Here is a 27,227-nt window from a genome sequence, read left to right as displayed (position 1 = left end):
TACATCTGTCTCTCTACAGACTGACTGGTCTCTAATGAGCTCATAGAACCAGACCCGCTAGTCTACATCTGTCTCGCTCCAGACTGACTGGTCTCTAATGAGCTCATAGAAACAGACCTGCTAGTCTACATCTGTCTCTCTCCAGACTGACTGGTCTCTAATGAGCTCATAGAACCAGCCCGCTAGTCTACATCTGTCTCTCTACAGACTGACTGGTCTCTAATGAGCTCATAGAACCAGACCCGCTAGTCTACATCTGTCTCTCTACAGACTGACTGGTCTCTAATGAGCTCATAGAACCAGCCCGCTAGTCTACATCTGTCTCGCTACTGACTGACTGGTCTCTAATGAGCTCATAGAAACAGACCCGCTAGTCTACATCTGTCTCTCTCCAGACTGACTGGTCTCTAATGAGCTCATAGAAACAGACCCGCTAGTCTACATCTGTCTCTCTACAGACTGACTGGTCTCTAATGAGCTCATAGAAACAGACCCGCTAGTCTACATCTGTCTCTCTCCAGACTGACTGGTCTCTAATGAGCTCATAGAACCAGACCCGCTAGTCTACATCTGTCTCGCTACAGACTGACTGGTCTCTAATGAGCTCATAGAAACAGACCCGCTAGTCTACATCTGTCTCGCTCCAGACTGACTGGTCTCTAATGAGCTCATAGAACCAGACCCGCTAGTCTACATCTGTCTCTCTCCAGACTGACTGGTCTCTAATGAGCTCATAGAACCAGACCCGCTAGTCTACATCTGTCTCTCTCCAGACTGACTGGTCTCTAATGAGCTCATAGAACCAGACCCGCTAGTCTACATCTGTCTCCCTCCAGACTGACTGGTCTCTAATGAGCTCATAGAAACAGACCCGCTAGTCTACATCTGTCTCTCTCCAGACTGACTGGTCTCTAATGAGCTCATAGAACCAGCCCGCTAGTCTACATCTGTCTCTCTCCAGACTGACTGGTCTCTAATGAGCTCATTGAACCAGACCCGCTAGTCTACATCTGTCTCTCTACTGACTGACTGGTCTCTAATGAGCTCATAGAACCAGCCCGCTAGTCTACATCTGTCTCTCTACTGACTGACTGGTCTCTAATGAGCTCATAGAGATGTTAACAGACTGTCTCGCTCCAGACTGACTGGTCTCTAATGAGCTCATAGAGATGTTAACAGACTGTCTCGCTGCAGACTGACTGGTCTCTAATGAGCTCATAGAGATGTTAACAGACTGTCTCGCTGCAGACTGACTGGTCTCTAATGAGCTCATAGAGATGTTAACAGACTGTCTCTCTACAGACTGACTGGTCTCTAATGAGCTCATATAGATGTTAACAGACTGTCTCTCTACAGACTGACTGGTCTCTAATGAGCTCATAGAGATGTTAACAGACTGTCTCTCTACAGACTGACTGGTCTCTAATGAGCTCATAGAGATGTTAACAGACTGTCTCGCTCCAGACTGACTGGTCACTAATGAGCTCATAGAGATGTTAACAGACTGTCTCTCTACAGACTGACTGGTCTCTAATGAGCTCATAGAGATGTTAACAGACTGTCTCGCTCCAGACTGACTGGTCACTAATGAGCTCATAGAGATGTTAACAGACTGTCTCTCTACAGACTGACTGGTCTCTAATGAGCTCATAGAGATGTTAACAGACTGTCTCGCTCCAGACTGACTGGTCACTAATGAGCTCATAGAGATGTTAACAGACTGTCTCGCTCCAGACTGACTGGTCACTAATGAGCTCATAGAGATGTTAACAGACTGTCTCTCTACAGACTGACTGGTCTCTAATGAGCTCATAGAGATGTTAACAGACTGTCTCGCTCCAGACTGACTGGTCACTAATGAGCTCATAGAGATGTTAACAGACTGTCTCGCTCCAGACTGACTGGTCTCTAATGAGCTCATAGAGATGTTAACAGACTGTCTCGCTCCAGACTGACTGGTCACTAATGAGCTCATAGAGATGTTAACAGACTGTCTCGCTCCAGACTGACTGGTCACTAATGAGCTCATAGAGATGTTAACAGACTGTCTCGCTCCAGACTGACTGGTCACTAATGAGCTCATAGAGATGTTAACAGACTGTCTCTCTACAGACTGACTGGTCTCTAATGAGCTCATAGAGATGTTAACAGACTGTCTCTCTCCAGACTGACTGGTCACTAATGAGCTCATTGAGATGTTAACAGACTGTCTCGCTCCAGACTGACTGGTCTCTAATGAGCTCATTGAGATGTTAACAGACTGTCTCGCTGCAGACTGACTGGTCACTAATGAGCTCATAGAGATGTTAACAGACTGTCTCGCTCCAGACTGACTGGTCTCTAATGAGCTCATAGAGATGTTAACAGACTGTCTCGCTCCAGACTGACTGGTCTCTAATGAGCTCATAGAGATGTTAACAGACTGTCTCGCTACAGACTGACTGGTCACTAATGAGCTCATAGAGATGTTAACAGACTGTCTCTCTACAGACTGACTGGTCTCTAATGAGCTCATAGAGATGTTAACAGACTGTCTCGCTACAGACTGACTGGTCACTAATGAGCTCATAGAGATGTTAACAGACTGTCTCGCTCCAGACTGACTGGTCTCTAATGAGCTCATAGAGATGTTAACAGACTGTCTCGCTACAGACTGACTGGTCACTAATGAGCTCATAGAGATGTTAACAGACTGTCTCTCTACAGACTGACTGGTCTATAATGAGCTCATAGAGATGTTAACAGACTGTCTCTCTACAGACTGACTGGTCTCTAATGAGCTCATAGAGATGTTAACAGACTGTCTCGCTACAGACTGACTGGTCACTAATGAGCTCATAGAGATGTTAACAGACTGTCTCTCTACAGACTGACTGGTCTCTAATGAGCTCATAGAGATGTTAACAGACTGTCTCTCTACAGACTGACTGGTCTCTAATGAGCTCATAGAGATGTTAACAGACTGTCTCTCTACAGACTGACTGGTCTCTAATGAGCTCGCTAGTCTACATCTGTCTCGCGACCATATGTTTGCACGCTCATTTCCGGGCGCACGAGGCAGTAGCGCCGCTCCCATTTTGTGGCTCGTGCTCCTCGGCTGCTCGCACCAACAAGGCAGGGGTGGGATTAGGTAACTCCTCCTCCTCCTCCTCCTCCCTCTCCCGAGCACACACCAACCCAAAATGGTGAACACGTTCAGTTGTTCCAACGTTAGACCGCCTCGATCATTTGCTCCCCGCACCACCACCACCCTCCTCCTCCTCCTCCTCCTCCTCCTCCTCCTCCTCCTCCTCCTCCTCCTCCTCCTCCTCCTCCTCCTCCTCCTCCTCCTCCTCCTCCTCCTCCTCCTCCTCCTCCTCCTCCTCCTCCTCCTCTGTTGTTGTAAGCCGTGCCAACCCGTCAGCTGATCCCTCTCGAGAGGAGAGCACGCCCCACACAGACGGACACACGTCTCGAGCATGATTTATTAATGATTTATTAATGATTTATTAATGCGATATACACGATATAAACAACTAATTACTACTTCTGTTATATCAAAGCCTTTTCTTCAGCAAAGAAAAATAGCATAGCCTAGGCTATCATTGTCAGTAAATGTCATCATTTGTAATCAAGGTTTTTGTTATAAATAGACTAGGTCAATGTTATAGATATTTGAGACTATTATTAAATGCACGGCTCGCGCCCGGTTCCTTTATGTGTGCATGTTGAAATAGTCCTTTATGTGTGCATGTTGAAATAGTCCTTTATGTGTGCATGTTGAAATAGTCCTTTATGTGTGCATGTTGAAATAGTCCTTTATGTGTGCATGTTGAAATAGTCCTTTATGTGTGCATGTTGAAATAGTCCTTTGTTTACATGCAGTCCCTCTCCCCGCGGAAGGAGGCTCTGGGTAGTGATGTGTGATTCCTACCAGCTGTTTCCCGCCTTGAAACACATCCGATCAGCTGCAAATACACACATACACGTCCATGCAGAAGAGAGGGAGGGAGAGAGAGAGAGAGAGAGACACACACACACACACAACCAGGGAACCCCGTCAGCTGGAAGTGGAGTAACATTACAACTCTGAGCACAGAGACACACACACCAGGAAGCTTTTTTATTTTTTAATCATGAAAATATAGCACCGTTTGATTCAAGGGATTTTTTTCAGAACTGTACCCGATTTCTTCTTTATTATAACGAGGAATCGGGGATCTCAAGTGGAGGGAAGCATGGAGTATTTCATGGTTCCAGCACAGAAGGTGCCCTCCTTGCAACATTTTAGGAAAACGGAGAAAGAAGTGATTGGTGGTCTGTGTAGGTGTGTATGCACTTTTCCCCCCTTTCTCTATCCTAATGGCTCGGTTACGCACTTAGTGTTTGATTTGATGTGTGGGTCTGTTATTGTGCACAGGACTGAGTCCCAGCAGCCCGTTATCGTGAAGGCACGTTTTATATTACAAATCGCACGGAGACTATTGAGTGAAAACTAGCTTTATTCCTTCAATACTTTTTCTATTTCTTAGTAAAATCGAGCGTATTTGCACCCAGCAAACACAAACCACGTGGTTCTGCGCGCACCACGCTGCTGCTCCAAGAACAGATGGTCGTGTTTGGTTGTTTCGCAAATTATTACGGTATTTCTAAAGTTAAGTGATAAAACAGCAGCAGGGAAGCTATTGTGTGCATGTTTAAGGAAAGCACATGAGTTTAAAATGACGGGATCAAACCCTGGAGGGCAGATTGCTCGGTTTCCAGAGAGAGCGGGTGAAGTTATTGTGGGCAGTGCGGCCATGCTTGCTTCTGCTCATGTGAAGGGGTCTGGCGTCGTCCTGCCCGTAGCACCACATATCCTATTCAATTCTGCTCACAAAGTCGGTTTTGTTCGTTCAGTCGTCGCCATTCGACAAAGTCGCAGGTTATTTTTTGACAAATATCGATGTGCAACTTTGCCGTGAACACTGCGTCTTTTCTCCGCCGCTGTGCCGCGCTGCCGCATGGAGACGCGGAGGGGACGGAAAGTACATTGTTGTAATGGCGGAGTGTGTGTTTGAGAGTGCGGTCCGTGTGGGGGGTGGTTGAATGTGTAGAACCAGGTAGAACCAGGTAGAACTGACGAGTTTTGTTTGCTGGTGCGAGGTTTTCCGCAATGGAATTGAGAAATGAGTGTTTTTAATAAGGGGGTGTGTATGCCGCCGAAGGCCTGTCAATGCGTCTTTAATATTTTCTGGAGAGGGAGGCGGAGGTATCCTTGCGCGGGTAGAGTGGGAAATGTAGTTCTTTTTTTCGTACAGCGTAAAAACCATGTGGGTGCCCTAACTGGTCACATGATGCAAAATAATAATTACAGTAGACACATTCATAATAATTTTTTGCAATTATTATTATTGTTATAATTATTTTATTATTATTTTTATTTATTATCCATGTGACTCCAAAGTTAAACTCGTTTGCTAGTCGACCTGGTTTTTTAAATTAAATTTACTTTATTTTAATTTTTATATATTTGACTGAAATTTTTTAATTTGAGTATTTTGTGTTGAATGAATTGAAAGTCATTGGAAGCAGTCATACTGTCACCTCCCCTGACTCAGTCTGTCACGCGTCGGTCGTTGTGTGTGTGGCTGCTGTAGTGGGTCCCGGGCGTGATTTGGCAGTAGCTGCGTGTGTTGGAAGGTGCTGTGGATGTGAAGAAGCAGCCGACACGCAGCCCAGCTCTTCTGCCCGGCTCTTCTGCCCGGCTCTTCTGCCCAGCTCTCCTGCCCAGCTCTCCTGCCCAGCTCTTCTGCCCAGCTCTTCTGCCCAGCCGTGTCTGACCGCACAATAGCTCCCTGTGTTTGATCTGAGTCAGGGCTGATAAGAGCCTCCCAGAGAGCTTAGAGATGCCCTGATAGATGCATGGTAGGATGTTATAGGGGTCCCCATAGTAGGATGTTATAGGGGTCCCCCATGGTAGGATGTTATAGGGGCCCCCCATGGTAGGATGTTATAGGGGCCCCCATGGTAGGATGTTATAGGGGCCCCCATGGTAGGATGTTATAGGGGTCCCCATGGTAGGATGTTATAGGGGTCCCCCATGGTAGGATGTTATAGGGGTCCCCCATGGTAGGATGTTATAGGGGTCCCCCATGGTAGGATGTTATAGGGGTCCCCATGGTAGGATGTTATAGGGGTCCCCCATGGTAGGATGTTATAGCTGAGGGCCCCCCATGGTAGGATGTTATAGGGGTCCCCCATGGTAGGATGTTATAGCTGAGGGTCCCCCATGGTAGGATGTTATAGCTGAGGGTCCACCGCCCCCCCCCCCCCCCTTACAGGACCAGGGCTACCCTTTGGGAACCAGAATGGAGGGCTCCTCTGACCTCTCTCTCCGTGCCCGTCTGCCCCCCCCCAGTCTTGCGAACATCCCGCTGACCCCCGAGACGGCGCGCGACCAGGAGCGGCGGATCCGGCGGGAGATCGCCAACAGCAACGAGCGGCGGCGCATGCAGAGCATCAACGCCGGCTTCCTGTCCCTGAAGACGCTCATCCCCCACAGCGACGGAGAGAAGCTGAGCAAGGTGGGTCGGGCGGAGGTAGAGGCCGCCTAACACGGGTCCACCGGGCCGGAACCAGAACCACCAGAACCAGTAGCGACGTCCTATCCTCTCGCCTCGGGCTCGTTCTCCATCTTAGATCTGTTTAGTTTCACCACCAGTGGTCGTGGTCGGCCCCAGGGTCTGGTTGCGCATTTGGGATGGGAAGCTAGAACGCCCCCCTCTCATCTAAACGTCTGTTCTTCTAGAGCTAGAACGCCCCCCCCTCATCTAAACGTCTGTTCTTCTAGAGCTAGAACGCCCCCCTCTCATCTAAACGTCTGTTCTTCTAGAGCTAGAACGCCCCCCTCTCATCTAAACGTCTATTCTTCTAGAGCTAGAACGCCCCCCTCTCATCTAAACGTCTGTTCTTCTAGAGCTAGAACGCCCCCCTCTCATCTAAACGTCTGTTCTTCTAGAACGCCCCCCTGTCATCTAAACGTCTGTTCTTCTAGAGCTAGAACGCCCCCCTCTCATCTAAACGTCTGTTCTTCTAGAGCTAGAACGCCCCCCTCTCATCTAAACCTCTATTCTTCTAGAGCTAGAACGCCCCCCTCTCATCTAAACGTCTGTTCTAGAGCTAGAACGCCCCCCTCTCATCTAAACCTCTATTCTTCTAGAACGCCCCCCTCTCATCTAAACCTCTATTCTTCTAGAGCTAGAACGCCCCCCTCTCATCTAAACCTCTATTCTTCTAGAGCTAGAACGCCCCCCTCTCATCTAAACGTCTGTTCTTCTAGGGCTAGAACGCCCCCCTCTCATCTAAACCTCTATTCTTCTAGAGCTAGAACGCCCCCCTCTCATCTAAACGTCTGTTCTTCTAGAGCTAGAACGCCCCCCTCTCATCTAAACCTCTATTCTTCTAGACGCCCCCCTCTCATCTAAACCTCTATTCTTCTAGAACGCCCCCCTCTCATCTAAACCTCTATTCTTCTAGAGCTAGAACGCCCCCCTCTCATCTAAACGTCTGTTCTTCTAGAGCTAGAACGCCCCCCTCTCATCTAAACATCTATTCTTCTAGAGCTAGAACGCCCCCCTCTCATCTAAACCTCTGTTCTTCTAGAGCTAGAACGCCCCCCTCTCATCTAAACCTCTATTCTTCTAGACGCCCCCCTCTCATCTAAACATCTATTCTTCTAGAACGCCCCCCTCTCATCTAAACCTCTATTCTTCTAGAGCTAGAACGCCCCCCTCTCATCTAAACCTCTATTCTTCTAGAACGCCCCCCTCTCATCTAAACCTCTATTCTTCTAGAGCTAGAACGCCCCCCTCTCATCTAAACCTCTATTCTTCTAGAACGCCCCCTCTCATCTAAGCCTCTATTCTTCTAGAGCTAGAACGCCCCCCTCTCATCTAAACCTCTATTCTTCTAGAGCTAGAACGCCCCCCTCTCATCTAAACATATGTTCTTCTAGAACGCCCTCCTTCTCATCTAAACGTCTGTTCTTCTAGAGCTAGAACGCCCCCCTCTCATCTAAACCTCTATTCTTCTAGAGCTAAAACGCCCCCCTCTCATCTAAACCTCTATTCTTCTAGAGCTAGAACGCCCCCCTCTCAGCTAAACGTCTATTCTTCTAGAGCTAAAACGCCCCCCTCTCATCTAAACCTCTATTCTTCTAGAGCTAGAACGCCCCCCTCTCATCTAAACCTCTATTCTTCTAGAGCTAGAACGCCCCCCTCTCATCTAAACATCTATTCTTCTAGAACGCCCCCCTCTCATCTAAAACTCTATTCTTCTAGAGCTAGAACGCCCCCCTCTCATCTAAACCTCTATTCTTCTAGAGCTAGAACGCCCCCCTCTCATCTAAACCTCTATTCTTCTAGAGCTAGAACGCCCCCCTCTCATCTAAACCTCTATTCTTCTAGAGCTAGAACGCCCCCCTCTCATCTAAACCTCTATTCTTCTAGAACGCCCCCCTCTCATCTAAACCTCTATTCTTCTAGAGCTAGAACGCCCCCCTCTCATCTAAGCCTCTATTCTTCTAGAGCTAGAACGCCCCCCTCTCATCTAAACGTCTGTTCTTCTAGAGCTAGAACGCCCCCCTCTCATCTAAACATATGTTCTTCTAGAACGCCCTCCCTCTCATCTAAACGTCTATTCTTCTAGAGCTAGAACGCCCCCCTCTCATCTAAACCTCTATTCTTCTAGAGCTAGAACGCCCCCCTCTCATCTAAACCTCTATTCTTCTAGAGCTAGAACGCCCCCCTCTCATCTAAACCTCTATTCTTCTAGAGCTAGAACGCCCCCCTCTCATCTAAACCTCTGTTCTTCTAGAGCTAGAACGCCCCCGTCATCTAAACCTCTATTCTTCTAGAGCTAGAACGCCCCCCTCTCATCTAAACCTCTATTCTTCTAGAGCTAGAACGCCCCCCTCTCATCTAAACCTCTATTCTTCTAGAACGCCCCCCTCTCATCTAAACCTCTATTCTTCTAGAGCTAGAACGCCCCCCTCTCATCTAAACCTCTATTCTTCTAGAACGCCCCCCTCTCATCTAAACCTCTATTCTTCTAGAGCTAGAACGCCCCCCTCTCATCTAAACGTCTGTTCTTCTAGAGCTAGAACGCCCCCCTCTCATCTAAACCTCTATTCTTCTAGAACGCCCCCCTCTCATCTAAACGTCTGTTCTTCTAGAGCTAGAACGCCCCCTTCTCATCTAAACCTCTATTCTTCTAGAGCTAGAACGCCCCCCTCTCATCTAAACCTCTGTTCTTCTAGAGCTAGAACGCCCCCCTCTCATCTAAACCTCTATTCTTCTAGAACGCCCCCCTCTCATCTAAACCTCTATTCTTCTAGAACGCCCCCCTCTCATCTAAACCTCTGTTCTTCTAGACGCCCCCCTCTCATCTAAACCTCTATTCTTCTAGAACGCCCCCCTCTCATCTAAACCTCTATTCTTCTAGAGCTAGAACGCCCCCCTCTCATCTAAACGTCTGTTCTTCTAGAACGCCCCCCTCTCATCTAAACGTCTATTCTTCTAAAGCTAGAACGCCCCCCTCTCATCTAAACCTCTGTTCTTCTAGAGCTAGAACGCCCCCCTCTCATCTAAACCTCTGTTCTTCTAGAGCTAGAACGCCCCCCTCTCATCTAAACTTCTATCCTTCTAGAGCTAGAACGCCCCCCTCTCATCTAAACCTCTATCCTTCTAGAACGCCCCCCTCTCATCTAAACCTCTATTCTTCTAGAGCTAGAACGCCCCCCTCTCATCTAAACCTCTATTCTTCTAGAACGCCCCCCTCTCATCTAAACCTCTATTCTTCTAGAGCTAGAACGCCCCCCTCTCATCTACACATCTATTCTTCTAGAACGCCCCCCTCTCATCTAAACCTCTATTCTTCTAGAACGCCCCCCTCTCATCTAAACCTCTATTCTTCTAGAACGCCCCCCTCTCATCTAAACCTCTATTCTTCTAGAGCTAGAACGCCCCCCTCTCATCTAAACCTCTATTCTTCTAGAGCTAGAACGCCCCCCTCTCATCTAAACCTCTATTCTTCTAGAGCTAGAACGCCCCCCTCTCATCTAAACCTCTATTCTTCGGCCCTCTTCCTGTCTTCCTCCAGGCGGCCATCTTGCAGCAGACGGCAGAGTACATCTTCTCCCTGGAGCAGGAGAAGACCCGGCTACTGCAGCAGAACAACCAGCTCAAACGCTTCATCCAGGTGAGCGGCACTAGAACCCAACCGAGGGACTCGACCCCAGCAGGGGGACTGGAACAACAGACCACCAGGCCCAACTGAGGGACTCGACCCCAGCAGGGGGACTGGAACAACAGACCACCAGGCCCAACTGAGGGACTCGACCCCAGCAGGGGGACTGGAACAACAGACCACCAGGCCCAACTGAGGGACTCGACCCCAGCAGGGGGACTGGAACTACAGACCACCAGGCCCAACTCGGCTCATATCTATATATCAATAAACTAGGATGATTTACTGACATCAGTATCTCAACTAGACAGACCGTTCTGGGGTCGAACCCACGTGGTCGAGAGAAACGTGTTAACCGACCGTTAATCCATCGCCCCCCCCCCCCTCCCTCCCTCCCTCCCCAGGAGTTCAGCGGCTCCTCCCCGAAGAGGAGGCGTGCGGAGGAGAAGGACGAAGGCATCGGCTCCCCGGACATCCTGGAGGAGGAGAAGGGCGAGGAGCTGCGCAGGGAGATGGTGGAGCTGAGGCAGCAGCTGGAGAAGGAGCGCTCTGTCAGGATGGTGCTGGAGGAACAGGTGGGAGGAGCCACACACACACACACACACACACATACACACACACACACACACTCAAAACTGTACTACACTGGGAAAGCACCAACTTGTCGCCCTTTAAAAACTATTCGCTAAGTGACTAGGGAAGAAGTAACATTGACACCAGTTAGATGGCTATTTTGAAATAAAACTCTGAGCTGTTAATAACACAGCTGTTCGTAGGATAACTGAATGGGGTCAATGAGAGAAGTATGATGTCACCTTGATGCTTTTACATCTTTGACACCTTGTCTAACCTTTTGGGCAATTACCCGTGGTATGCATTCTGTCGTAGCATGTCCGTAGAATGTTCTCTCTCTTATGATGCTTTTTTAGCCTCTCTTACTCTGAAATGTAATTTATTGTAGTGTATTGCTTTATAAATGTTCTTAGCCGGTAGACAAACATACTCCAGGAGCTTGCTCGATCGCCTTGTTGAGAGGGGTCAGGGAAGAATTTTTACAGCTCACTTATCTGGCCCCCGGGTGATTACTGTTTTTTTGCTTCCCTCTGGAATATGTAGAGAGTGGGTCGTATGCCCACCTCCCTTGTTCTCTGTAAAGCGCATTGTGTTGCCTCTGGGTATGAAATGCGCTATACAAATAAAGCTTTGATTGATTGATTGATTGAATTTGAACAGAAGAACTTGCACACAGGGGCAATTGCGCAATCACAAAACCCCATCAGCAAGCAGCCACTTGAATAACGAGGAACCCGAGCCACCGGGGTCGTGGCGTCCTAGCGGGGAGTTCCGCCCCTAAACCCTCCCTCTGTCGTATCCGCGCCAGATCCGCTCCCTGGACGCCCACCTGTACCCCGACGAGCAGGAGCAGCGGCCTCACACACACCCGCCGGGCGCCATGCACAACACACTCCACCCGCTGGACACAGACAGCACCCCTGCTCGCAGCCCGCAGGTGAGACACACACACACACACACACACTTGTACACGCATTATTGTATGCACACCAGGGTTTCCGTTAGCCGGTAATTACCGGTTTTTGTCCGTAAAAATCCGTTGAAGTCCGATATATTAAAATCTCTCCAGTCATAATGTCCGGACACAATAATTCCCCCTAATTGTATTAGGCCTACAATAGGCTAAAATTAAATTTCCATATATTATGATTCCTTTTGAATATAAAAAATCAAATAGGCCAATTCATTTTGTTCCGTTAATGTGTCGGCTACTGTCTATGCGATGAAAAAACAGCCGTAAGATAAACCTGTCTATAGGCTAGCGGGCCACCATAGATAAACCTGCCTATAGGCTAGTGGGCCACCATAGATAAACCTGCCTATAGGCTAGTGGGCCACCATAGATAAACCTGTCTATAGGCTAGCAGGCCACCATAGATAAACCTGCCTATAGGCTAGTGGGCCACCATAGATAAACCTGTCTATAGGCTAGCAGGCCACCATAGATAAACCTGCCTATAGGCTAGCAGGCCACCATAGATAAACCTGCCTATAGGCTAGCAGGCCACCATAGATAAACCTGTCTATAGGCTAGTGGGCCACCATAGATAAACCTGCCTATAGGCTAGTGGGCCACCATAGATAAACCTGCCTATAGGCTAGCAGGCCACCATAGATAAACCTGCCTATAGGCTAGTGGGCCACCATAGATAAACCTGCCTATAGGCTAGCAGGCCACCATAGATAAACCTGCCTATAGGCTAGTGGGCCACCATAGATAAACCTGCCTATAGGCTAGTGGGCCACCATAGATAAACCTGTCTATAGGCTAGCAGGCCACCATAGATAAACCTGCCTATAGGCTAGCAGGCCACCATAGATAAACCTGCCTATAGGCTAGTGGGCCACCATAGATAAACCTGCCTATAGGCTAGCGGGCCACTATAGATAAACCTGCCTATAGGCTAGCAGGCCACCATAGATAAACCTGCCTATAGGCTAGTGGGCCACCATAGATAAACCTGTCTATAGGCTAGTGGGCCACCATAGATAAACCTGTCTATAGGCTAGCGGGCCCATAGATAAACCTGCCTATAGGCTAGCAGGCCACCATAGATAAACCTGCCTATAGGCTAGTGGGCCACCATAGATAAACCTGTCTATAGGCTAGTGGGCCACCATAGATAAACCTGTCTATAGGCTAGCGGGCCACCATAGATAAACCTGTCTATAGGCTAGTGGGCCACCATAGATAAACCTGCCTATAGGCTAGCAGGCCACCATAGATAAACCTGCCTATAGGCTAGCGGGCCACCATAGATAAACCTGCCTATAGGCTAGCAGGCCACCATAGATAAACCTGCCTATAGGCTAGCAGGCCACCATAGATAAACCTGCCTATAGGCTAGTGGGCCACCATAGATAAACCTGTCTATAGGCTAGCGGGCCACCATAGATAAACCTGCCTATAGGCTAGTGAGCCACCATAGATAAACCTGCCTATAGGCTAGTGGGCCACCATAGATAAACCTGCCTATAGGCTAGTGAGCCACCATAGATAAACCTGCCTATAGGCTAGTGAGCCACCATAGATAAACCTGTCTATAGGCTAGCAGGCCACCATAGATAAACCTGTCTATAGGCTAGCGGGCCACCATAGATAAACCTGTCTATAGGCTAGCGGGCCACCATAGATAAACCTGCCTATAGGCTAGTGAGCCACCATAGATAAACCTGCCTATAGGCTAGCAGGCCACCATAGCAAGCGAGAGGGAGCCTGATCGAGGTACGGAGCTTAAGGCGAAAATGCATAGGCCTATTAATATTGAATGGAAATTAGCCTATGCACGTTGTAAGTTCTTCCACTTTATTTAAGTAGGCTATATTTATTTTTATTTTTATTTGTTTTATTTTTATTTTTATTTGTTCTATTTTAGCCTATCTGATAAAAGGCCAAAATTAGGCTAGGCCTAGCCTATGAATTCCAATCAGCGCAGCCGTAGGCCTTAAATTAAAATGTTACGAGAAGCCTTCATGTTGCCTGACCTCTTGCACTTTTAAATACAAATGTTCTATATCTAGACATGCATTGTGGCATTTCTTTATTTAGCCCAGCCCGCCTATCAGTTGTTTCTCAACAGTTGTGTCCTCCTCATCCTCATAGCCTACTGCCATGTCCGTGGTTATAACGACGCTGTTTTATTGATAAAAAGGGTAGGCTAAAACTGGAAAGAGAAATTAGTAAACACACATTACTGTCGCGAATCCCAAACCAATTAGCCTACATCCTCAAATCCGATTCATGCGATTGAAATAAACATTCATGTTCTAGCCTACAGTCGCAATTCAAAGGTGACTATTTTTGTGGCTGTGGAATTACATATAGGCCTAGCGCACGGAATCATGACAGCCTATCACACATTTAATCATACGGATGCGAAATAAGACAATAAATGGCATATATAAGCTACCCAACGGCCAATCACCGCGACAAACACCTATAATAGGCCTAATATTATATTATACCGGATATTATATTATACCGGAATTTCTAAGTCTAATCTTCCCAGACACATTGACCGGTACCGATCTTCTCTGACGGAAACCCTGATGCACACATACGTGTAACAGAATATATCCGTTAGGTTTAGTGTCGGCACCGTTGGTGACACATTTATGGTGTTGAGCTCGTAGATCACTTTCCGCTCTGCTGCAGTCTTGACAGCCTGGGAGAGTTCTGTGCCACACACACACACACACACACACACACACACACACACACACACACACACAGGTCTATCCCTGGTTGTTACTGAATATGATGCCAAATCAATAGTCCCCAAGCTCCCTGCCTCACACACACACACACACACACACACACACACACACACACACACACACAGCACATCAGCTGTCTTGTGTCACAGGGGCTCGGTGAATAGAAGCATTGGGAGAAGCATTTTTCTGTGTGTCTCTGAAACGGTCACGTACCAGTAAAGACTGGTCTCTACTCTGAAACAGTCACGTACCAGTAAAGACTGGTCTCTACTCTGAAACAGTCACGTACCAGTAAAGACTGGTCTCTACTCTGAAACAGTCACGTACCAGTAAAGACTGGTCTCTACTCTGAAACGGTCACGTACCAGTAAAGACTGGTCTCTACTCTGAAACAGTCACGTACCAGTAAAGACTGGTCTCTACTCTGAAACGGTCACGTACCAGTAAAGACTGGTCTCTACTCTGAAACGGTCACGTACCAGTAAAGACTGGTTTCTACTCAGAAGACCACAATGATCGAAACGTTAATTTAATTTAACCGTTGGGAACAGTCTATTTCCTGTGTGCGGACTCTACACTTTTTCTCATTAGCTAGATAAATCTCATCTTCAGGGCTCTAAGGTGCGACCATTTTACTCACATTTGCGACTAAAATAGTTTTGTGCGATCAGAAAAAATATATTTAGGAGCACACTGTGCGAGTACTGTTTACAACTATTTCACTCGCATTTTTTGCCTAAAATAAGTCCTTGGATCAAACAAAGTTTCGCGCACCCGTATACTACTACTACAACTACAAGTCCCACAACTTTTTTAGTTTTATTTTTTATTACAAGTCCCACAACTGCAACCTGCAACGCACAGAACTCTTGTGATGACATCACAGCTGCCCTCACTCAAAAACGACTGTGCAGACGCCGAATGCCCGTCAGTAACGTTAACAAAATGAGGAAAATGAAGCCCATTCAATCGTATTTTGCCCGGCAAAGTGGAACCAAGGAGAGAGAGGAATTAGGTGAGGCCCGGGGGGAATCGAATCAACTGTCACTCAAAAATCTTTGTTTACACAAAGTTCTATTGATTGGATTAGATTCAACATTGCACCGTAGCCTACCAGTAACTTAGGATCCACATCAAAACGCAATGAAATGCCGTTGACATCGTAAAAAGCTTCTTTTTTCCCTGAAATGCGTGTCGTAACAATCCAATGACATGTACCTTTGCATCTACATTAAACTAAGCTTTTCCACGGATTTTACAATTTTTGAATGATTATTTGCGAAGATATTGTGCTTTCTTCCCACGTTTTTTCACGGCACCAGCAGCTATGTTTCATATCCCTGCCTAAGTTCGCAAAGCATTGTGTGAGTTTCATCTACCCCTCGGTTTCAAGTCAGCATCTGAAAACCCTCGTTTTGGAGGGCTGTTTGAACGTCCACTAGTCCTCGATATGCTCCCTATCCCTAGAAGCTAAAAGGAATGGGACACACAGGACACACTACCCTACGCGTGAACGCGCTAAATGTAGGGGTAGGGCCCAAAGGCTAGGGCTAAGGGGGGGTATTGGGATTGGGCCATAGTCTTCATTAGGACCAATGCACATGATAAAGTGTGTAGGAATAGTATAGTCTTCAATAGGACCAATGCACCTGATAAAGTGTGTAGGAATAGTATAGTCTTCATTAGGACCAATGCACCTGATGAGTGTGTGGGAATAGTATAGTCTTCATTAGGACCAAGGCACCTGATAAAGTGTGTAGGAATAGTATAGTCTTCATTAGGATCAAAGCACCTGATGAAGTGTGTGGGAATAGTATAGTCTTCATTAGGACCAAGGCACATGATGAGTGTGTGGGAATAGTATAGTCTTCATTAGGACCAAGGCACATGATGAAGTGTGTGGGAATAGTATAGTCTTCATTAGGATCAAAGCACCTGATGAAGTGTGTGGGAATAGTATAGTCTTCATTAGGACCAAGGCACATGATGAGTGTGTGGGAATAGTATAGTCTTCATTAGGATCAAAGCACCTGATGAAGTGTGTGGGAATAGTATAGTCTTCATTAGGACCAATGCACCTGATGAAGTGTGTGGGAATAGTATAGTCTTCATTAGGACCAATGCAACTGATGAAGTGTGTGGGAATAGTATAGCAGGAGAGGACGAGAGCTCCTATGGTGAGCAGGTTAGTATTGTATTGTTTATTGTTGTTGGCCGTAGGCCTAATGTGTGTGTTGCTAATAAAAACAGCGGTTTGCGTGTGCAGCATGTCTACAGACAGAATGCATGTGTTCGAGGGTGCTCTTCGATGAGTAGTGTATCGACTAAACGAGCTGTTGTGGAAGAAAGCCTTCACTCGTTGTGGCTTTAGGTATAAAGCTATCTTTATTTCACGCGCAGCGTGGAGAGACGATGCAGTGTAACAGACCGGAGTCGACGCAGAATCTCTGAAGAGTTCCTCCCCTTCAGATTGCATTCGTACAGTATCACAAGCTGTGTACGTTCTCGGATGAAAGCGACTTCTAGACAGCTGTGAAACTGCTGAGTAGGCAGTCGAGAGGGTGGCGAGGAGGAAGTCTCACCCAGACCACGTTCCTCAGGTCAGGATGTGAGCGATACGCTGAGTAACAGATGGAAAATGCCCACAGTACCTGTTTTCAACTCCGCTTGCGCGTCCACCAGGCGTCTCCGCTGGGCTTTTTGGAGCGTGGGCTGCGCTCGACCTCGTAGGTCCTCAGAAATCAGCACGCCGCCAAACGCACATCTTTACACTTCTGCACTATACATTTGCGTTTGTCATTTGCCCAAATGTCCTGTCGCCGTAGATATGCGCGATGTGTGTGTGCGCGTGTGTGTGTGACCTTCTCGTCTGCGTCTCCCCCCCCCCTCCCAGGTGCTGACCCCCGCCACGCCCCCCGCCCCCACCCACCACGCCACCGTCATCGTCCCCGCGCCGCCCCCGCCGCCGCGCCACGTCAACGTGGTGACCATGGGCCCGTCCTCCATCGTCAGCGCGGCGTCCACGTCACGACAGAACCTGGACACCATCGTGCAGGTGAGGAGAACGAGCCGAGAAACCCCCGGAAGAAGAAGCAGCTCTCCAGACCGTGAACGCCGGTCCTCACTTCACATTCCCCACGTCGCACTCTGCTTTCTAAAGTACTAGCTGAAGAAAAGCCGAGATTAAACCCATTTGGATTTGCAGTAATGAACTCCTGTGTTTTGAGCACGGCATTCACCGACTTTGGACAGTTCCACGCTTGACCACCGGAGGCCGCTGTTGTCACTCGTAGTAAATCCCTTTCCTCCTCTCTCTCTCTCTCTCTCTCTCTCTCTCTCTCTCTCTCTCTCTCTCTCTCTCTCTCTCTCTCTCTCCCTCTCCCTCTCCCTCTCTCTCTCTCTCTCTCTCTCTCTCTCTCTCTCTCTCTCTCTCTCCCTCCCTCTCTCTCTCTCGTCCTCTCTCTCTCTTTCTCTCTCTCCCTCTCCATCTCTCTCTCTCTCTCTCTCTCTCTCTCTCTCTCTCCCTCCCTCCCTCCCTCCAGGCCATCCAGCACATAGAGGGCACCCAGCAGGAGACCGCCGGCGGGGAGGAGGAGCCGAGGAGGGCGGTGATCGTCACCCCGGGGCACGTCCCTTCGGACGCCGACGACTCCGACACGGCGTCCGACAGCGAGGAGGCCGAGGACTGCTCACTGCCCTGAGACCCCACCACACACACACACACACACACACACTCTCACACACACACACACACACCAAGAAGAGGGGGCACCCATACCAACACACAGCACTTGTGATTATGTGGACGGTATTAGGATGATGGAGACAGAATGACAAATCACACACACACACACACACACACACACACACACACACTGTGCTATGGTTGGCTGGCCTAACAGGTTTCTCTTAGAATTCTCATCCACAGTCTCATCTCTCTTTCCCGCTGTCTATTTCTTGCTTTCTGCCCTCCGTCACCTTTCCCTCACACACACACACACGCACACACACACACACACACACACACACACACACCAGAGCTCCTCTCCCCCTCCTCTACAAACCTCTCTCTTTTAGCCCTTTCTCTGCCCACACCATCTTCTCCCGGAGGCTCTGTGGGCGGCCGAGCACTGTGAGAACACCTGCCTCTCTCTGTCCAGGGTTCCATACCTTTGGCTTCTTCAGAACGACTCGAAATGTTGTCTTTTGCTCTTCAGAGTCAAGACTGTCACAGGGTTTTTGGGGTGTGTCTTTGGGGCGTGGGGGGGAGGGGGGGCAGATCTAGACTGACCTGCCTCTGGTCCGTCAAGCTGACCAGGCCGCTCGGGGGACCGACGCTGAACTGGCCCTGGGGGGGGGAGCGGAGGACGAGTGCACTTAAACCCCTCCTCTCTCTCTCCGTACTCACACTATCACACTAGTTGTACTGGGCTGGGTCCTAGTACACACACACTTTGTTGCGTTTCTCCCCCGCCACCCACGAAAAGCTAAAATGGCTGCCTTACTAGTATCTAAACGTCGTGACCCCCCTCTCTGAGTGGACGTTTTAGCACCTGGCTTGTTGAATAAGCTAATCCTTAAAACGAGTTGTCCCATCGTCTCTCGTTTAAAGGGCTCGTTTGAGCCGTTTCTTCATGAAGAATTGTCACCTGCTTAAGGGTGGGGACTCTCACCAGCGAGCGTCCCCTAATTATGGGTACGTCCGTCACCATTGAGTATAGACCCGGCGAGCTCGCTTCGAACGCACCGCGGGGGCGTCACGATCGACGTGCGCTTCGCAGGAAACCCGTTAAGGAAGAGGGCAGGCACTTTCAAAAAAAATACCTGGTAGGTGATTGGATGAACAATCTGTCCCATGAATCACCGTCCGTCACGGCGCCGTCGTCACGCCTGAACCACGGGCCGAGCTGCCAGTAGCTCCTCCCACTGCGAGAGGACCAGGATGTGAGTTTGCGATGGGGGCGTTCTCACCAAGCTAGCGGGGGCACTCTCGCTCTATGCATTCTCATTCTCGATCGCCCCTTTTTTTCTCCTGTCTTTCGTGCTCATGTCTTTTTTTCCCCACGTAGACCAGATTTGCATGTGACCTTTTCTGTGGTCGTCCACACCCGCGTTCAGAGGGACACACAGAATCATCCACACCCGCGTTCAGAGGGACACACAGAATCATCCACACCCGTGTTCAGAGGGACACAGTCATCCACACCCGTGTTCAGAGGGACACACAGAATCATCCACACCCGTGTTCAGAGGGACACACAGAATCATCCACACCCGTGTTCAGAGGGACACACAGACTCATCCACACCCGTGTTCAGAGGGACACAGAGAATCATCCACACCCGTGTTCAGAGGGACACAGACTCATCCACACCCGTGTTCAGAGGGACACACAGAATCATCCACACCCGCGTTCAGAGGGACACACGGACAGGGGAGCAGGTAGGCTGCAGCTCGCCTTAACCCAGCCCCCGAGGCACAGTGAGGCCAGCCTTAACACAGCCCCCGAGGTCCAGGGAGGCACAGTGAGGCCAGCCTTAACACAGCCCCCCGAGGTCCAGGGAGGCACAGTGAGGCCAGCCTTAACACAGCCCCCCGAGGTCCAGGGAGGCACAGTGAGGCCAGCCTTAACACAGCCCCCCGAGGTCCAGGGAGGCACAGTGAGGCCAGCCTTAACACAGCCCCCGAGGTCCAGGGAGGCACAGTGAGGCCAGCCTTAACCCAGCCCCCCGAGGTCCAGGGAGGCACAGTGAGGCCAGCCTTAACCCAGCCCCCGAGGCACAGTGAGGCCAGCCTTAACCCAGCCCTGGCGTCGGACAGACCAGAGCACTGAGCTAGGATTGAACACCTCCCTCAACCCTGTTCAAATCCCCCCTCCCACTTTAGACCACGCCCACTCCCGTTGTCCTGTAGACACTCTGTCTACCCAGTCAAGTGGATAGACCATAAACACATTCCAGAACAATCTATCCTCTTTTTTGCGCAGGTTTACCGGCCCGTTCTATGAGGAAACCAGCCCTATTGGGTCCTGGAGATTTTTTTTCCCATGGTACTGCCACAAAACTAAGGAATCTTTGTTCCAATACAAGTTTGACGGCAAACTCAATAACGTCTTCGAACTTTGTCCCACTCTGTCCCTTTCTAATTCTTTTGTTTTTTTTGTTTTTTTTTACTGCTGGACAGATAACTACTTGTTCATGTGAACGCGCCTCCTGTCCTTCCTGACGCCATCAGTGGACGGACACTGTGAGCTCAGGACGGCACTAAAGAGACAATACACGTTTGTTGGGACCTCTACACCCTTACCCCAGGGGTGGGGCCAGGGTCTGGCCGACCAATGAGAGTGGCCGTTCTCAAGGCGTGCCCCCTCAGTTAGGATGTGGGTGGGGTCTGAAAAGACATGGTTGATGTCCGGTGAGGCCTTCTGCCCGGTAGAAACCTGGATTCAAACAGGGTCGTGCCTCTGCAGGCGGACATATCAGACTGTCGGGTGTGGGGACGGGTGGGGGTGGGGGGGGGCGTAATTGGGGTTACGAAGCACTTACTGTACAATATGGGAGCGTCCCTCTTATTTTATTTTAGTAAAAGGGACGTCTCGGAGGCTGAAGCTCTTGAACGCTGTGAGACAAAACCGCACAGCTGTGTGTCCTCCTGTCCAACCCCCAACACGCCCTGTCCTCATGTCCAACCCCCAACACGCCCTGTCCTCATGTCCAACACGCCCTGTCCTCATGTCCAGCACGCCCTGTCCTCATGTCCAGCACGCCCTGTCCGATGTCTGTATCCCATCTCTCTCTCTCTCTGTCCTTCACCTCCATCTCTCCCCCCCTCTTCCCCTGCTCTTCTGTATCTGTTGTTGATTTAGTTTGATTTGTTTCTTTGTATTGGACGTCGTCAGTCCACGTGGTCGTCGAGAAGCTATTATATTTTGTTTTTTTTTTAAGAAGAAAAATACTTGTGTGGGGGGATAAAGAGGCTTGTGCCTTTGTAAAGACAGAATAATAAAAGTTTGTACTTTGTTTTTTACAATCTGTCTCTGTCTTCTGTATTCTGTGAGCACTTCTCACTCTTATGCCTCTTTTCAGGTACAAAGCTATCGCTGAAAATAACAAAAGGTATAAATACAATATTTTAGCTAGACTGTCTAAAATGCATTTTGCACAGGCAATGAAATGTGAGAATTATTGGTTAAAATCAGGTATAATGACAGTGGTGTCAGGTCCTCTTCCTGACTGGGTCCTGTTGGTCCCTCTGACGAGTGGTTCAGTTTGTGCACAAGTGTCCGTCTGTGATTGGTGGAGGAGTCCGAGCCCCCCCCACTCTCTCTGGGTCAGAGCTAAATTAAGATCACCCGCCAGACTATGATTGGAGCTCCCTCTCTCTCTCTCTCTCCCTCTCCCTCTCTCTCTCTCCTCCTCTCCCTCTCCCTCTCTCTCCCTCTCTCTCTCTCTCTATCTCCCTCTCTCTCTCTCTCTCTCTCTCCCTCTCTCTCTCTCCCTGACTTGTACACTTGTTTGCTCGTGTCTCTTGTTCACACCCTCACACGCTCGGTATGCGGTCACCATTCTGCTATACTGGAATGACGGGAGCGCCCCATGTCTGTGACGCTAGCGACACTGACCATGTTTTGACCAGTGCACTATCCACGCTGGCCAGGAGATCACTGGCAGTTCTGGGGCACAAACTCAAGAGGAGAGCCCACTTTAATGGAGGATTTTCCTCAACCTCCCATCATTTCCTGTCACCTGCTAAGCTAACGAAGAGCTCAAGTTTACAAACTAGCAACCATTTGACTTAAGTCCACTGGCGTCCAGTAACTAGGAGCTACGTGCTATTAAATGCATTTCTCAGCTCAATTGTTCTTTAGAATGAATGTCGGTCATCAACCTCAAGTGGAAATGTTTTCCTGTGGGGGGTTATGGGAAGAAGGACACGGCTCCTTCAAGTAGGATTCTGGGATAGCATCACATCACAGAGGCACAGAATGTCCAACTAGGGGGAACAAGAACCTGGTGTTCAGCTTAGCAAATCCACAGATAAAGGCTAAATTAATTTCGGTGGAAGCTAGCCTAGCTTAGCTCAGCCTAGCGCAAGAGGCTGTCCTCCATGTGGGTCAGAGGTCATGGCCTGTGGAGTTATTTATGGAGGAACTAAGGAGAGAAACTCGAGAGAACCTCTCGCACGTTGCTAGAAGACACTACAAGGACGGGAGGCATGTAGCCGTCCCACTAGACTAGACACTCACGGCTCACCCCAACCAAAGAACACATTAAGAAGGAAACATCAGATGTGATAATCCACATTCTATCTTGAGCTGCTGCTGCTGCTGCTGTCCAAAGTGAAGCTATTAAGTTTCCTTGGCAGTGCTGCTCGCAGCGTAGCCTCACGTGTGACATGTCTACCTAGACACATGCTTCTCACCTGCTGGACACCTGTGAATCCCAAAGCTGGCAGCTGGTAGCCGACCTGATTGACTGCCACAGACCGAGTCCCTCCTGGACTGGCATCTCTTTGTCCCATAGTGGTGTCACAGCATGGGGGGGACACTGATGTCGTAAGTGTCTACAGTATGGCATGTGTCTACAGTATCAGTCTGATGAGAAAGGAAATAGGCAGCACTCCAAATTTGTTAGTTTGCTGTATTTGTCACACGTGTTGCAAATAAAGCAAAGTAATGCATTTGGAGTGTTATTTATTTCCCTTTAAACAAGGGTAAGTTCTGGTTCTTGATTCTGATTGGCTGGAAGCCGTGTTAAAATACTTTGTAACACACACCTGGGACCGCATATCATTCCATTTTCAGTATTAACGCGCCTCCCATTTGATCCAATGCATTGTAGTTGTTGTTGTTGTTGCTTGGCAACCCTGTTGTTAGGGGAACTATTTTGCTCGGCGGAATTGAGGGAATGATGCTTCGTTTTGAATAAATGTTAATATTTTACATTGCTGTGTGTCTATTATACACTAATAGCTGTAGTAACCGTTGTATAAAAGCAATAAACCACGAGAGGCCGTGTGTTATAGTGATTTTATAACAGCTAGGAGGGTTTTACTCCGCTTCGCGTCGTGCCTAACAACGCCCCTTAGCTGTTATAAAATCACTATAACACATGGCCTCGTGGTTTATTGCTTAATTTCACCATCTACATACCTTTACTAGGATTAAGCACCCAGTCATGTAAAGACTGTTAAAGACTGAGTTGAGCGATGGCTTACAGTAGGCCTATGAGTCTACCATACATTGCATGTGTCCAACATACAGACAGTGACAAATGAAAAGAATGTATAAAAATGCTGAGTAAGGCCCAGTTGATTTTGGATCAAGATGGCGATAGGAAAAGATGTAAGTGACTTTGAAAGGGTTTAGGATGACAGGAGCCTCCGTCACGCAGACCGCTCAACTCTGAGTGTTTTAATAGGAACAGGGTCTAAACTGACATCTGCATTGAGATCTATGGGGGAGATATCAGTAAATGGCTCGTGGTCGAAAGTGCTCCAGCGGAGTGGAGGTGGAGGTAGAGGTAGAGGTGGAGCTGGAGGTGGAGGTGGAGGTAGAGGTGGAGGTGGAGGTAGAGCTGGAGGTGGAGCTGGAGGTGGAGGTAGAGCTGGAGGTAGAGGTAGAGGTGGAGGTAGAGGTAGAGCTGGAGGTGGAGGGGCAGGTGGAGGTAGAGGTAGAGGTGGAGGTAGAGGTGGAGGTAGAGCTGGAGGTGGAGGTGGAGGTAGAGCTGGAGGTGGAGGTGGAGGTAGAGGTGGAGGTGGAGGTGGAGGTAGAGGTGGAGGTAGAGGTGGAGGTAGAGGTAGAGGTAGAGGTGGAGGTGGAGGTAGAGCTGGAGGTGGAGGTAGAGCTGGAGGTGGAGGTAGAGCTGGAGGTGGAGGTGGAGGTAGAGCTGGAGGTAGAGGTGGAGGTGGAGGTAGAGGTAGAGGTAGAGGTAGAGCTGGAGGTGGAGGTGGAGGTAGAGGTGGAGGTGGAGGTGGAGGTAGAGGTGGAGGTAGAGCTGGAGGTGGAGGTGGAGGTGGAGCTGGAGGTGGAGCTGGAGGTGGAGGCGGAGGCGGAGGTAGAGGTGGAGGTAGAGCTGGAGGTGGAGGTGGAGGTGGAGGTGGAGGTAGAGGTGGAGGTGGAGGTGGAGGTAGAGGTAGAGGTAGAGGTGGAGGTGGAGGTAGAGGTAGAGGTGGAGGTGGAGGTAGAGCTGGAGGTGGAGGTAGAGCTGCAGGTGGAGGTGGAGGTAGAGCTGGAGGTAGAGGTGGAGGTAGAGGTGGAGGTAGAGGTAGAGGTAGAGGTGGAGCTGGCGGTGGAGGTGGAGGTGGAGGTAGAGCTGGAGGTGGAGGTGGAGGTGGAGGTGGAGGTAGAGGTAGAGGTGGAGGTAGAGGTGGAGGTGGAGGTGGGGGTGGAGGCGGAGCTGGAGGTAGAGGTGGAGGTAGAGGTGGAGGTAGAGGTGGAGGTGGAGGTAGAGGTGGAGCTGGAGGTAGAGGTGGAGGTGGAGGTAGAGCTGGAGGTGGAGGTAGAGGTAGAGGTGGAGGTGGAGGTGGAGGTAGAGGTAGAGGTGGAGCTGGAGGTGGAGGTGGAGCTGGAGGTGGAGGTGGAGGTGGAGGTGGAGGTGGAGGTAGAGCTGGAGGTGGAGGTGGAGGTGGAGGTGGAGGTAGAGGTGGAGGTGGAGGTGGAGGTAGAGGTGGAGCTGGAGGTGGAGCTGGAGGTGGAGGTGGAGGTGGAGGAAGAGCTGGAGGTGGAGGTAGAGGTAGAGCTGGAGGTGGAGGTGGAGGTAGAGGTAGAGGTGGAGGTGGAGGTAGAGGTGGAGGTGGAGGTGGAGGTGGAGGTAGAGGTGGAGGTGGAGGTAGAGGTGGAGGTGGAGGTAGAGGTAGAGGTGGAGGTAGAGCTGGAGGTGGAGGTGGAGGTGGAGGTGGAGGTGGAGGTAGAGCTGGAGGTGGAGGTGGAGGTGGAGGTGGAGGTAGAGGTAGAGGTGGAGGTGGAGGTGGAGGTGGAGGTGGAGGTAGAGGTAGAGGTAGAGGTGGAGGTGGAGGTAGAGGTAGAGGTAGAGGTGGAGGTGGAGGTAGAGGTAGAGGTGGAGGTGGAGGTAGAGCTGGAGGTGGAGGCGGAGCTGGAGGTAGAGGTGGAGGTAGAGCTGGAGGTGGAGGTGGAGGTGGAGGTAGAGCTGGAGGTAGAGGTGGAGGTAGAGCTGGAGGTGGAGGTAGAGCTGGAGGTGGAGGTGGAGGTGGAGGTGGAGGTGGAGGTAGAGCTGGAGGTGGAGGTGGAGGTAGAGCTGGAGGTGGAGGTGGAGGTGGAGGTGGAGGTGGAGGTGGAGGTGGAGGTGGAGGTGGAGGTAGAGGTGGAGGTAGAGCTGGAGGTGGAGGTGGAGGTAGAGGTAGAGGTAGAGGTAGAGGTAGAGGTGGAGGTGGAGGTAGAGGTGGAGGTAGAGCTGGATTCGATGACCGCGATGCTCGTGCGTTTGTGTGATATGTAAGGAAAGACAGGAGGGCAGCTCTTCCTCAGGAGACTGAGCTGTCAATGCAGGACGTGGTCAGACTGGGTTGCCGTGCATGAATCCCTCTGCCAAGACAAATGAACCTTTGAGAGCTCAGTGATCTACAGAGATGTAGAAACAAGTGCTATGGTCACCTGAGTCCTCCCTCACCATGTTCTTGGTAGAAACAAGTGCTATGGTCACCTGAATCCTCCCTCACCATGTTCTTGACAAGTGCATGTGTGGTGTACACCCAGAGAACGGTCCACACCTGAACGCTTGACCCCCACAGTGAGGGGTCCGGGGGCTCTGTTATTCTGTGGGGGGGCTTCTTCCTGGCGTGGTTTGGGTCCACTTGTACCCTAGAGGGAAGGGTCAGTGCAAATCAAAACAAAGTTCTTCTGAGTGATCACCTTCATCCTATGACGAAATATTTCTATCCGGATGGGAGTGGTCAGGTACTCATGAAGGCCCTAAACCTTACTAAGACGCTCGCTTTCTCCTTGTATTGGTCACCCATCTGTACATAGTGATGATGAATTATGGGCTGATAGATACATGAACCGCATAGAAGAAGGGGGTTGGGCGACCATCTTGGAATGGTCAAACACAGTCAGGCGAGCCCATTTTGAGAAGAAACCCCAAAAGGAAATCCTTCATGTATACTACAGGCCCATGTCTGGTTATGTATACTACAGGCCCATGTCTGGTGATGTATACTAGTCTGGTGATGTATACTACAGGCCCATGTCTGGTGATGTATACTACAGGCCCATGTCTGGTGATGTATACTAGTCTGGTGATGTGTACTACAGGCCCATGTCTGGTGATGTATACTAGTCTGGTGATGTGTACTACAGGCCCATGTCTGGTGATGTGTACTACAGGCCCATGTCTGGTGATGTATACTAGTCTGGTGATGTATACTACAGGGCCATGTCTGGTGATGTATACTAGTCTGGTGATGTATACTACAGGCCCATGTCTTGTGATGTATACTACAGGCCCATGTCTGGTGATGTATACTAGTCTGGTGATGCATACTACACGCCCATGTCTTGTGATGTATACTACAGGCCCATGTCTGGTGATGTATACTACAGGCCCATGTCTGGTGATGTATACTACACGCCCATGTCTGAACCTCTCTTCCCCTAGAAATGCTATTTCCACGTAGGAAAAAAACCTCCTACCCTCATTTTAGGATTAATTTACAGTGACACATTTATTCCCAAGGATTGGGAGATTATTTCTTATCAGAGGGTGTCTGTTTGG

At 49.5% G+C, this 27,227-nt stretch overlaps 1 protein-coding gene across 1 annotated transcript; it reads left to right on the top strand.

The window, feature by feature from the left end:
* Positions 1–6,277: 6,277 nt before the first annotated feature.
* Positions 6,278–18,723, top strand: tfap4 (transcription factor AP-4 (activating enhancer binding protein 4)). The gene is made up of 6 exons (XM_084462350.1): positions 6,278–6,545; positions 10,120–10,218; positions 10,611–10,781; positions 11,588–11,716; positions 17,390–17,551; positions 18,039–18,723. The coding sequence occupies exons 1-6, from the start codon at positions 6,330–6,332 to the stop codon at positions 18,195–18,197; spliced, it is 936 nt and encodes a 311-aa protein (XP_084318476.1). The 5' UTR covers positions 6,278–6,329; the 3' UTR covers positions 18,198–18,723.
* Positions 18,724–27,227: the final 8,504 nt, after the last annotated feature.

The sequence above is a fragment of the Borostomias antarcticus genome (genome assembly GCF_949987555.1).
Source record: "Borostomias antarcticus genome assembly, contig: scaffold_155, whole genome shotgun sequence".
NCBI classification, from domain to species: Eukaryota; Metazoa; Chordata; class Actinopteri; order Stomiiformes; family Stomiidae; genus Borostomias; species Borostomias antarcticus.
The sequence above is the reverse complement of the archived record's forward strand: the minus strand, read 5'-3'. Positions and strand labels throughout refer to the sequence as shown.

Excerpts from the sequence above, each read along its gene's own strand:
- tfap4 (XM_084462350.1), top strand. The coding sequence starts at position 6,330 with ATGGAGGGCTCCTCTGACCTCTCTCTCCGTGCCCGTCTGCCCCCCCCC. Across the intron at positions 10,782-11,587 it reads GGATGGTGCTGGAGGAACAG|ATCCGCTCCCTGGACGCCCA; the intron begins GTGGGAGGAGCC and ends TATCCGCGCCAG. Across the intron at positions 17,552-18,038 it reads ACCTGGACACCATCGTGCAG|GCCATCCAGCACATAGAGGG; the intron begins GTGAGGAGAACG and ends CCCTCCCTCCAG.